At 53.1% G+C, this 12,466-nt stretch overlaps 1 protein-coding gene and 1 pseudogene across 4 annotated transcripts in view; both read left to right on the top strand.

The window, feature by feature from the left end:
• Positions 1–538: 538 nt before the first annotated feature.
• On the top strand, positions 539–1,059 carry LOC308625163 (small ribosomal subunit protein uS12-like; annotated as a pseudogene). Its single transcript has one exon. The product of its transcript is annotated as a small ribosomal subunit protein uS12-like (transcript).
• Positions 1,060–7,428: 6,369 nt separating this feature from the next.
• LETM1 (leucine zipper and EF-hand containing transmembrane protein 1) overlaps positions 7,429–12,466 on the top strand; it is a 31,024-nt gene continuing 25,986 nt past the window's right edge. Inside the window, exons 1-2 of one of the 3 annotated variants that reach the window (XM_081225548.1) lie at positions 7,429–7,725; positions 11,654–11,714. In XM_081225548.1, the coding sequence (XP_081081674.1) occupies positions 7,647–7,725; positions 11,654–11,714 (140 nt within the window). In that variant the 5' untranslated portion in view covers positions 7,429–7,646. The remainder of the gene's footprint in view (positions 7,726–11,653; positions 11,715–12,466) is intronic. The other 2 variants (XM_081225547.1, XM_081225546.1) reach the window with 2 other exon arrangements.

The raw sequence follows: 12,466 nt of genomic DNA on the forward strand, positions 1-12,466 counted from the left end.
AAGAAGAAATTATCCAATCAGAGAGGAAAACGTTGAAGAAAATAAACAGTCTCAGGCACTTGGCAAACAATATTAAAGGGTTTAACAAATGTGTGTTGGAATCTGAGAAGTAGGAAAAGGTAGAAATGGGACAGAAAAAAAATATTTGCCAAAATGATGACCAAAGGTTTTCCAAAGTTGACAAAAACATTGACTTACACATCCAAGAAGCTCAGTGAGCCCCAAGCAGGATTCAGCCTGTTGGGATGCAAACCACACGTAAGCATTTCATAGTCAAACGAGAGGGGGCAGGCAGGAAGGAAAGAGACAGTGGACTTAAACAATAGCAATCCAAATATCACTCTTTTGCCCACTTATCCAAAAAAGAAAAGAGCCGTGTGAATACACTGACTTGTCTGGGTCTCATGCAGGGGCCTCCTTAGCTTCCGGGTGGCTGTGCCTCTGACGGGGACCCACCATGAGCAGCGTAGTGGTACAGGGAACAGCTGACCAATGAAAGAGAAGGACAGCTTTCGCTCAGACCCGTGGCACCTATAGGATGTGCAAGTGTCGCGGTCTTCGTACCACCAGGAAGCTCTGTAGCCACCGACAAGACCAGAAGTGGCATGATAAACAGTACAAGAAAGCCCATTTGGGCACAGCCCTGAAGGCCAACCCTTTTGGAGATGCTTCTCATGCCAAGGGAATTGTGCTTGAAAAAGTAGGGGTTGAAGCCAAACAGCCAAATTCTGCCATCAGGAAGTGTGTCAGGGTTCAGCTAATCAAGAATGGCAAAAAAATAAAAATAAAAAATAACAGCCTTTGTACCCAATGATGGTTGTTTGAATTTTATTGAGGAAAATGATGAAGTTCTGGTTGCTGGATTTGGTCGCAAAGGTCATGCATGCTCTTGGTGATATTCCTGGAGTCTGCTTTAAGGTTGTCAAAGTAGCCAATGTCTCTCTTTTGGCCTTATACAAAGGCAAGAAGGAAAGAACAAGATCATAAGTTTTGATGATGAAAGCAGGATAGTAATAAATTTCCATATGCCAAAAAAAAAAAAAAAAGAAAGAAAGAGAAGGACAGACGGAACTTGGGTACATGACAGAGGGCCACAGCCGATTGGGGGAAAGGAGAGACCATTCAGTAAGGAGGCCTGGGAAAATGCTGCATTATCTGTAGGGTAAGAAAAACGAAGTTGGGCTTGTACCTCACACTACATGCAAAATTTCCTGGAAACTCTTGATGGATCAAGGTATTAAATAGTAAAAGAAAATCTTTAAATCTTTTGGTAGGAGATATAAGCGAATACCCTTCTGACCTTAGGTCAGGGAAGATTTCGCTAAAAGGGCAGGGGGAAAACCTGTTAGCTATCAAAGGAAAGATGTGACTGTCCTAAAATGAAGAACTTCCGTTCATCAAAGGACATCAAGAACACCCAATTTTCAGAGGGCCCCTTAAATATCTCAAAGAGAGATATTAAACTAATTAAGCTTAATTGGCATGTTAAATTACAGGGAAGCATTATCAAACAAGTGATAATAAAACTCCTAAAGTTATATTGCAGGACTTCCCTGGTGGTGCAGTGGTTAAGAATCCGCCTTCCAATGGAGGGGATGTGGGTTTGATCCCTGGTCAAGGAACTAGATCCCACATGCATGCCACAACTAAGCGTTTGCATGCCACAACTAAGGAGCCCGCCTGCTGCAACTAAGACCCGGCGCAACCAAAAAAAAAACTACTTAAGTTATATTGCATATATGAATGCTATTAATATGTGTTCTAAAAATTAAATTTCTAAAATCTGATTTTAAAAAAAACATCCAAAACAAGCTTGAAGAAGAACAAGCTGCTGGTCTGACAGCACATTTCAAGCCAAGTTATAAGCTACAGTAATTAAAACCACTTGGTATTGGCTCAAGTATCAAAAAGCCACAGAATAGGGCTTCCCTGGTGGCACAGTGGTTGAGAGTCTACCTGCTGATGCAGGGGACACGGGTTCGTGCCCCAGTCCGGGAAGATCCCACATGCCGCGGAGTGGCTAGGCCCATGAGCCATGGCTGCTGAGCCTGCGCGTCCGGAGCCTGTGCTCCGCAACGGGAGAGGCCACAACAGTGAGAGGCCCGCGTACCACACACACACAAAAAAAAGCCACAGAATAGAGTCCCATGCACACGTGGCCACCTGATTTATAACAAAAGTGCGAGTGTAATTCAGTGGGACAGATTAGTTATTTGCTTCTGTAACAAATTCTTGTAAACTTAGTGGCTTAAAACCACCCAAATTTATCATCGTAAAGTTCTGTAGGTCAGAAATCCGCTAAAAACTGGCTTCCCTGGTGGCGCAGTGGTTGAGAATCTGCCTGCTAATGCAGGGGACACGAGTCTGAGCCCTGGTCTGGGAGGATCCCACATGGCGCGGAGCAACTAGGCCTGTGAGCCACAACTACTGAGCCTGCGCGTCTGGAGCCTGTGCTCCGCAACGAGAGGCCGCCATAGTGAGAGGCCGGCACACCGCGATGAAGAGTGGCCCCCGCTTGCCACAACTAGAGAAAGCCCTCGCATGGAAACGAAGACCCAACACAGCAAAAATAAATAAATGAATTAATAAAATCCTACCCCCGACACCTTCTAAAAAAAAAATCCGCTAAAATCAAGGTGTCATCAGGGTTGCATTCCTTTCTGGAGGGTCTAGGAGAGAATTCATTTCCTTGCCTTTTGCAGCTTCTAGAGGCTACTTGTGTTCCTTGGCTCAAGGCCCCTTCTCCATCTCCAAAGTTGGCAATGGCTGCTTCAGTCCCCTAATACCGTGTCACTCTGATCTCCTCCTTGTGGTCAGACCTCCCTCTGCCTCTCACTTCTTCCTCCCTCTTCCCTTCCTAAGGACGCTCATGGTTACATTGGGCCCAGCAGGATAATCCAGAGCAAACTGCATCTGAAGATCCTTCATATAATCCCTTTTTCTGTGTAAAGTTGCATAATCACCAATTCCAGAATTAGGATGGAATGTGGACATCTTTGAGGACCATTATTCTGCCTACAGAAGGGGAAGGAAGATAGTCTTTTCAATAAACGGTGCTGGATCTATTCTGTAACCACAGGGGAAAAATAATCCTTGATCCCTGCCTCACAACACACAAAACAAACACCATTCCAAATTATCATAAGCCTAAATGTGAAAGAAAGAACAATTAAGTTTCTAGAATAAAACATGAAAATATCTTCAGGACCTTGGGGTAACAAAGACTTCTTCAATCACAAAAAGCATTCACCATATAAAAAAATAAATAAATAAATAAACCCCAAAACCAAAAAACAGAAAGCATTCACCAAAAAAGATATTAAAGCATTAAAATCAAGAGTTTCTCTGCATCAAAAGACACCATTAGGAATTTAAAAGGTAATCCTGAATGGGAGAAAATGCTTGAAATGCATATAATCTAAGGGTATACAGAGAACTCTTACAAATCAAAAAGAAAAAGGCAGATGACCCAATGGAGAAAGGGATAAGAAACTAGCCTTACACAGGGACCCCATGAAAGAGGAGGTCCAAATGTTCAAACGCAAATGAAAAAGTGCCTCCAAATTCTCAGTCATGAAAGGAATGCAAAACGAAGCCACACTAGGCCCCCACCTTCGGGAGTGATTACCATCACAGTAACCACAGCACCAGGGTCTGTGGGGGTGTGGCTGAGTGCTGCTCCCGCTCTGCTGGTGGCCGGGTAAGCTGGTAGGAACACCCTGGAAACCACCTGTCAGTACTTACTAACGTTGAACTTCAGCACACCCTCTGACCAGCAGTTCTGCTATCAAAGGCATACGTGTGTGCAGCAAAGCCACGTGTGAGAATAGTAATGGCAACGTTAGTCAGAATGGCCAAAAATGGAGGGTCCGTCAACCACGCATTGATAAACTGTGGTATAGTCATACAATGGGACATTGCATAGCAATGACGAACAGCAAACTACCGTTACCCAGAGCGCTGAAGAATTTCAGAGACATAATGCTAAGTGAAGGCAGCCAGATTAAAAGAAAAGTACACACTATTTGATTCCATTTATATAGAGTGAAAGAACAGGCAGAACTGATTTTTGAGGTGGAAGTCGTGGTAGAGTTTATCTCTGAGAAGGGGGGACGTCGTGGGGGGTGTATGGGGAGGCTGCTGGAGGGCTGGCAGCCTTCTGCTCTGATTGGAGTGAGGGCGGCATGGGTGTGTGTACAGTGGAAAAACGCTTCAGACTGTACACCTGGGACGTGGCCACTTCACTACACACACATTGAAGTAACATTAATTTTAATTTTAAAACTTTTAATTTTAAAGGTTTGCAAAAAGATTTTTCAGTAAACCCAGGGCTCCACTATGAAGAGGCAAGGAGAGGGTGGGTGTTGCTGTGAGGAACCAGTAGGCGCAACCTTGGTCCATGGACCCCATCCTTGGGTTCTCAAGACTCAAATGCATGTCCCTCCCATATCCAGCCCACAGCCACCATCTTGCTTGATCAGGGTGCTCCATGCACCAATGTGGTTGAAGCTGCTGGGGGAAGGCACGCCTCTCCCCGTGGTGCTCAAAGGCACCTGGCCCCTCTCCTCAAGGACCTTGCCCTCCAGCCTCACCTCAGGCTCTTCTCCTGGGCTCACACCCTACCCCTTGCCTCGGCCCACAGGTTCAAGCCACGCTCACCACCCCTGTTGTAAGCATCCCTCTCTGGCCAGCTCACTTGCTCTGGTACCCACTCCAAACTCCCTTCAGGCCAAGCAGGCCCCACAGGCTGATAATCCTGCCACCTTCCACTGTCCCAAGCCGCCTCCACCTTCTCCCCCTTCCCCTCCTCCCCAGTTTGAGCTTCCTGATCAAGCCTTATATAAGCCACTCTATTGCACACACACCTTGACCCCACTGTCCCTTTCTTCCTTCATCACACCTCTGGGCTAAACCCCAACATGGTCCAATCCAGTTCTGCTTGCCCTGCATCTAGGTGTGGCTGGAGCACAGCACACAGCCCTGCCCAGGCCTCCTCTGGTACCCTAACCCCTAACTTGATTCCCTAAACTGATCTATAATCTGAACCCCCTAATCGGGTCCCTAATTTCATCCCTAACCTTACGTGATCTCTAACCTGACTCCTTAACCTGATTCCTAACCTGATTCTCTAACCTGCCTAACTGGGGCATTTGTGCTGCCTGGACATCCCACCTTGTTTCTCTCGACTCTGTCACTTGTGTAAATGCGCAGCGACTATAGAAGTTTATGTACAGTATGTGGGGAGCACAGGGAAGAGGAAAAGGGAGCCCCCCAAAAAGAGAGGGAAAAGAAAAGGCAGAAAGAGTTCATAATTTTAAAACAAACTCGCTGCACCATGATTCTGCCTTCTTGTACTGCGTTCCTCTTGCATGAAGGGATGCAGGGCAGGACGAGGGCACACCCTCGCTTTGAGGGTGTGCGTGGCAAGCCAGCAGGATGCCAGATTTCTACTCGTTTCTTTTTTTTTTTTTTTTTTTTTTCGCGGTACGCAGGCCTCTCACTGTTGTGGCCTCTCCCATTGCGGAGCACAGGCTCTGGATGCGCAGGCTCAGCAGCCATGGCTCACGGGCCCAGCCGCTCCGCAGCATATGGGATCCTCCCGGACCGGGGCACGAACCCGTATCCCCTGCATCGGCAGGTGGACTCTCAACCACTGCACCACCAGGGAGGCCCTCTACTCGTTTCTTTATACTTATTTTTATAGACCTGAATGGCTACAGCGAGCATATGTTCTTCTGATAACCAGGAAACCCAATAAAGTTATTGATTGTTGAAAAATGAATTTCTCTAAAACTCCACCCTGCCTAGGTTGCCCAGAAGCCCCAGACACAGCACCCTCACCGCTCTACAAAGACCCGATTTTTGGTTTCTCCTTCCCACCCCACCTGGCTGGGCCAGGGGTGAGTCACCCAAGGGCAGTGAGCAGTGTTGCTTATTCAAAGTCCTGCAAACAGACGGACACTCATGCCCACTGGTCCGTCACTGCCTCCTGCTTTGCCCTGTCTCGGGCCAGCTGGAACCCTGAAGTATTATCAGGGACCAGCTTTGATCCTCGGGCCCCCTGTAGGGCCTCCCTCTCTGCCTCTGGACAGCTTTGGGACAGAGCCCCCAGGAGCTCAGGGCTAATGTCAGTTACTAGTACTAAGACCAGCATACTCCTACACTTTGGGCATTAAAAGTCCCATCCTGTCCAACCCTGAGCGCCTGTTGGCCCTGGCTCAGGCCTAGCCCAAGGACTGTCCTTCCTTGTGACCCCCCCCTTCCCCTCCCTCTCCCGAGGCACGGGTAGGAGCCTGGTTTTATGGTTTGTTGGCAGTGGGGGCCTGGGTTTCAGGCATCTGTGAGCTTAGATTAGCCCTGCATTCTAAGTCTAGAGCGCTCACTGTCCAGGGCCAATGCAGGCACTTCATGTCATCTTTAAAGTGCCCTGCACTGACTGGCGCCACCTGAGGCGGGGACTCTAGGCCTATCCCGGTCCAGCACCTGGCAGTCTGGTTCAGGGAGGTTCAGGAAAACCACCGCAGGCAGGCTACTTCCTCCAGACAGTGAGGGCTTAGTGCTGCGGGAGCCTCCTAGGGAGACTGCCATCCAAGCAGCCCCTGAAGACGGGCGCCTGCTGCGATAAGGAGTTCCACACTCTTGCACCGCACAACACAGATGCGCACTGAGTGTGCACTGCAGGACCTCGCCAAGCAGTGCCCTGGGGTCACATCCGCGAACAAGACAGGCAGAGGGCGCGAGAAGGACTGCAAAGCACTTCCAGGAGGAGCAGGGCAAAGGCCGGGGGGTGGGAAGCAGGGTGGGGAGTCCCGGGGAAGGATTGAGGTGCAGGCCGGTGGGCGTGACCTGCTGGGGAGGCGACCACGGGGCCCCAAGAGCCGCCGAGCCCCACATTCCCCCAGCCTGCTTTCCCTGCGTCACCTCATCGACCCTCCACGACCAACTGACCGCATTTAGGGAAGGGGAAGGTGGGGCCCAAAGGTCACGGCTGCCGGGTCTTTCCCGCCCGGGAGCAGATGCTCGAGCGGTCAGCGGCACTGGGGGCGCCGCCCGGAGGCCGGGGCCCTCGGTGTTGCGAGCGGCGGCCCGGGGCGGAGGCCGACCAGGGGCTCGGCCAGAGAGGCCCGGCCGCCGACGCCCCTCAGCCCCCGGCGGGGACGGTCCCCAAACGTCCCGGAGGTATCTGCCGCCAGTCGGTGCGGGGCTCGGTCCCGCCGCATGCTAAGCCTCACGCAGCCGCCGCCTCCCGGACGCGGCAGGGCCCAGCACGCATGCACCACCGGCTCCCCGAGTCCCTGCGGCCGGCACGCGGGGCCGAGAGTCGAGCCGCGACCCAGAATGCAGCGCGCTCCAGGGGCAGCCGCCCGGGGCACGCCGGGACGGGCAGTCCGCGGCGGCGCGGGCCCGCCCCTCACCTGGCCGGCGCCGGGCGCCCTAAGGGTCCAATGGGAGCGGCGGCCAGGCCGCCCCGCCCCGCGCCACCGGATGTCGGCCCCGGGACATGGCCACCGCCGGTGCCGGTGCCGGTTCCTTGAGCTGAGCAGCCAACCGACGTTCTCATCCTTCCGCGGGCGGGCGGAGGCGCCGCGGCCGCCGCGGGGGAGGAGCAGCAGCATCAGAAGGCCGGCGGCCGCCGCGCAGGGCACATGGCGTCCATTTTACTGAGGAATTGCCGCGGCCGGGGGCCCGCCCGCCTCCCACCGCCCCGCGCCGCCACTCCGAGGGGTAAGCGGCCGGCTCTCGGCCGACGACGCGGACCCGGGGCCGGGGCCGTGTTGGGCGGACCGGGGAGGGTCTCGGAGCCGGTCCCCCGCCACCCCCAGGTCCGGGCGACTCCCCGCTGGGTGGATCGCGGCACTCGGACCGAGCCCGGAGCCGGGGTCACGCCGGGAGGGGCCTTGCGCGGCCTTGCCCGTCCACCCCGCCCTGGCCGGCCAGTCGCCGGGGGTGGGGAGCGCCCGGGCCGTGGGTTCCCGCGGGGACCGCGTGTGACTCATTTGCGCCGTGACCTTAGTCGCCCTGCCGCCGGTCGCTGCTTCGGGAGCGGGGTTGGGAAAGTTTTGAAGGGAGCGCGCTGACAGCCAGCCCTGGGAAGGTGTCGGCGCTCCTCTCGTGGTTAAGCCCCGTCGACCTGGAGCCCACTCGCGAGGACACTCTTGCCCTCGGGCCACGTTTGGGGCTCTAGAGATGGCAGGGGGCACGGCGGGGTCTGGCACACACTGGCGAGCAGGCCCTGCCGGCTTGCAGGACGGACGACCCTGGGACCGATACCTTTATGGTGTTACGGGCGTCGTGCAGGGTCCCCAGGCCTTATCGCGTGGCCCCAGGCAGGTCCCGCTGTACCTGGAGCCTCAGTGACCCTAGCTGTGACACGGAGATCACACATAACGCGGAGCTCTTAGGGGCCCGCATGTAGGGTGCCTGCAGTGACCCTCACTCCATGTCTCTTTTTAAGTTAACCTTTCTGAGTTTGTGGCTTGTTATTTGTCCTATGAGATTGAGGTTGTCAAATAGAATTATGTATTTCAAGGTGTTCACAGTTTGTAAAGGCACCCTGGAAAACACGGTTCTTGTCATTTTTTAACAATAATGGTTGATTAGCTGCTTAGACCTTTGGAGCCAGGAGAAGGGCATGAAACAGCAAGCACTCCTGTGTGAACGATAGTCTGGGTGCCCAGTCCAGCTTTTAGTCCTTCCCTCTGCTGTCAGGGCTCTCTATATCTCTTGCCTCTTAAGTATGGTGATAAAAATACTTTGGCCACACACGTTTCTTTTTTTTAATATATATATATTTTTAAATTTGGGTCTTCGTTGCTGCGCGGGCTTTCTCTAGTTGCAGCTAGCGGGGGCTACTCTTCGTTGATGTGCGCAGGCTTCTCACTGCGGTGGCTTCTCTTGTTGCGGAGCACGGGCTCTAGGCGCGCGGGCTTCAGTAGTTGTGGCACGTGGGCTCGGTAGTTGTGGCTCGCAGGCTCTAGAGCACAGGCTCAGTAGTTGTGGCACACGGACTTAGTTGCTCCGCGGCATGTGGGATCTTCCCGGACCAGGCTCGAACCCATGTCCTCTGCATTAGCAGGCGGATTCTTAACCACTGAGCCACCAGGGAAGTGCCGCCTCACAGGTTTCTGTAGCATGTTTACAGTTTAAAAATCAGCTGAATTTGTTTTGTGGTTGTATCATTCTAGGAACACAGGTGTGTCCCGTAGTTAGCACTGTTCTTTATACAGACACTAAGGGGCTGAGTGCTGGTCTGATGGCTGATTTGCCGTAGGACCTACAGGGCATCCAGAGCCTGCAAGACCCAGGGCTGGACCGTGGGGAGCTAGTCCCTGAACCCTTGGAAATGATGCTCCCAGCTCGGTGTGGCAGCCCTTTTCTGGAGAACATTTCCCCCATTATTAACATCTTACATCAATTTGGGTCATTGTCATAATCAGTAAACCAACGTTAATACATTGTTATTAACCGAGGTCCGCAGTGTATTCAGATTTCACTTATTCTGCACATACTTTATTCTAATCTCCTTTTTTTGTCCCAGGACCCCATCCAGAACACCCCATTACATTTAGTCACCATTTCTTTTTGGTCTCTTGGCTGTGACAGTTTCTCAGACTCTCCTTGACAGTTTTGAGGAAGACTGGTCAGATATACTGTAGGATGCCCATCTATTGGGATTTGTCTGATGTTTCTGTCATGGTTAGACTGGGGTTAAGGGTTTTGGGGAGGAAGACCCCAGAGGTGAAGTGTGTCCTTCTCATCACATCTGTCGAGGGTGCCTGCAGATGTAAGACCATGGCTGTGCTGACCTTGATCACTGGGCTAAGGTGATGTCTTCTCCAGAGTTAGTTCCTGCCCTACTCACACTGTACTCTTTGGGAGGAAGTTGCTATGTGTGGCACGGACTTGGGAGTGGGCTGGGACTAGTAGAGGTGGGCTGACCAGATTTGCCAAGGACTGGGTGTGAGAGCAGGGGGCCCGGCCTCTGGCCATTATTGAAACAAGGGAGCACTGGGGAGGAGCAGGCTGGGGGAGCTGGGAGTTCTTGGAGCTGTTGAGTGCGAGGTGCCCATCGGACTTCTGGGTCTCGTGTATCCACAGGTGTTCAGGTACGAAGTGCCTAGGGAGGATCTGGAGGTGGGGCAGGGAGGATCCTGCCTGGAGCAGCTTAGGGAGGAGAACCCAGAGAGGCTGGTGTCCTGGAAGCCAGGTTAAGAAAGGTATGGGATAGGAAGAAATAAGTTTGGTTTCTTTTGCCCCATCCTGGGTTCCTGGCAGAGCTCCTAAAACCCTAGGAATTTCTTGAATGATAAGAATATCTTTTGTTATTCATAATGAGTCCCTTTCCCACACCCCAGAGTTTATGCTAATGAGGTACCTGTGATTAGAGGATTGGACCTTCCAGACCCACACCCAAACTCCAGGGAGGGGAGGGGTCTGGAGATGGAGTTCAGTTGCCAGTGGCCAAGGATGTAATCAATCATGCCTAGGCAGTGAAGATAGGAACTCTTGAACAGGGAGGCTTGGGGAGCTTTTGGGTTGGTGGCACATGCCAGTCAATGGGGACAGAAGCTCCTGTGCCCAAGGACTCTCCCAGACCTTGCACTATATACTTTTCCATCTGGCGGTTCATCTGTATCCTTTATAATAAACTGAAGTAGTGAATTGAGTTACTTCCCTAAGTTCTGTGGGCCATTTTAGCAAATTATCAAAACTCAGAGGGTCATGGATACCCCGAATTTGTAGTTGGCAGGAGTGTGGGTAGCCTGGGGACCCCACTTGCAACTGGTGTTTGAAGTGGGGGGCAGTCTGTGGGCCCAGGACTAACTCTGGGGAGTTAGGGTAGCAGTGAGTTGTAGGAGACCCAGCTGGTGTCAGAGTTCAGGGTGGTTGTCGGGAAAGAGACACAGAAGGGCCTTGGGAGGAGGGGGTGGCACACCCACCACCTTCTGTGCCGGGGCGGGGGGCGGGCAGAGCCTGGAGCCCACCCCCGGGTTTGCTCTGCAGGCCTTCAGAGTGGGAGGGCATGGGAAGGGGCCGGCAGGGCGGCGTGTGGGGGGCAGGCAGGCCAGGGGGCTCTGGGCACTGCGGCAGCTGGTCTGGTTGCCGTGGGGCCCATTTCTGAGTTAAGGTCTCGAGGTGGGGGGCTTCTGTTGGGGGAACAAGGAAGGCAGATCTGCCTCAGCTGGAGGAAGGGCTTGAGAACTAGCGTTAGAGAAAGCATCAAAAGCGCATGAAAATCCTGAAAACGTGCCGCGCACTCCTCAGTACTGTTTATCCAAGAACTGGTTCACTCTTGGCGTCAGTCGTCCTGGCAGTTCTCACGGCCCCCACCACTCGTGTGGGCAGGGGGCGTGTTGGGACATTTGGACGGGGCCCTGGCTTGCTCTGTGTGCTGGGGATCACGTGCGCCCTGCGTCTGCCCGCCACAGGCAGCTGGGGCTGGTTGGGGGTGGTCCCAGCTGGGGAGGCCTGAAGGGCCGCCAGGGCCTGGGCCCCCAGGTGGGGTGCATGGGCCCAGGGACTGCCTCCAAGACACCGCGTTCCAGCTGGGGCAGAGCCTTCACTCAGCTTCCGGAGACTTAGCCTACAGAAGATGGTGCCAGTGTGAAGCTCCTGGTTTGAGGCTGACTTTTTTTTTATGTTTTCATCGCAGGTCGTGCGGGAGATCGTGCCTGCCTCAGTTGTGCCAGCACCGCGGGGTTGATGAGCTTCGTGTAAGTAGATAAACGTCACCCTCTGCCTGTTTGAAGGTGGGGGCTTGAAAGTGCTCAAGTGACGTGCAACTCTCGGTTTGGGGAGGTGGTAGAGCCTATGTTCCTGCTCTTTGTTCTTTTAAACCTGTATCTTTTCATCTTGAAATAACGTAACCACATACATTAGTGAATATTTGGAAAATAAACACTCGTAATCCCAGTACCTGTTACAGAAATTATTAGCCTTTTGGTGTATTTTATTCTGGTCTTTTTTCCTTAAGTATCTGTTTTTTGAAACATGCAGTGGTGACCACAGTCTGCATACAGTATTGAGTCTTTTCCACACTCACACAGCTGCCATTTCCAGTGGCTTTTCGTGTGAACACACAGACAAACCCTCCCTTGCACCGTGCTCGGTCCTTCAGAGAAGACCATGTGGATCGATCGCTGGCCACGGGGCTTGCCCTGCTGGTCCTGGGGACATATCTGGAGTGTGGTGGGAGGTCTGTGGTACTGCTGAGAGGCTGGAGGGCTTCCTGGAGGGAGTGGCACCCACACTCCCCTGTCCACTGTCACCCATGGACTTGAGCTTCCCGCGGGGCTGCTGCACTCTCCTCGCCAGCCGTCATCCCTGCCCACGCCCCTGAGCTTAGTCTCCTGACGCCCTCACCTGTGTGGTGGGGCACCCAGACTGCTGTCGGCACCGGGTCCATGTCCACCTGCCCCGGGTACCTGGAGTGGAGCTCGTGCCTCTCGACACGCCCAGTCCTTCC

This window comes from Mesoplodon bidens, assembly GCF_964165515.1.
Source record: "Mesoplodon bidens genome assembly, chromosome: 1".
NCBI classification, from domain to species: Eukaryota; Metazoa; Chordata; class Mammalia; order Artiodactyla; family Ziphiidae; genus Mesoplodon; species Mesoplodon bidens.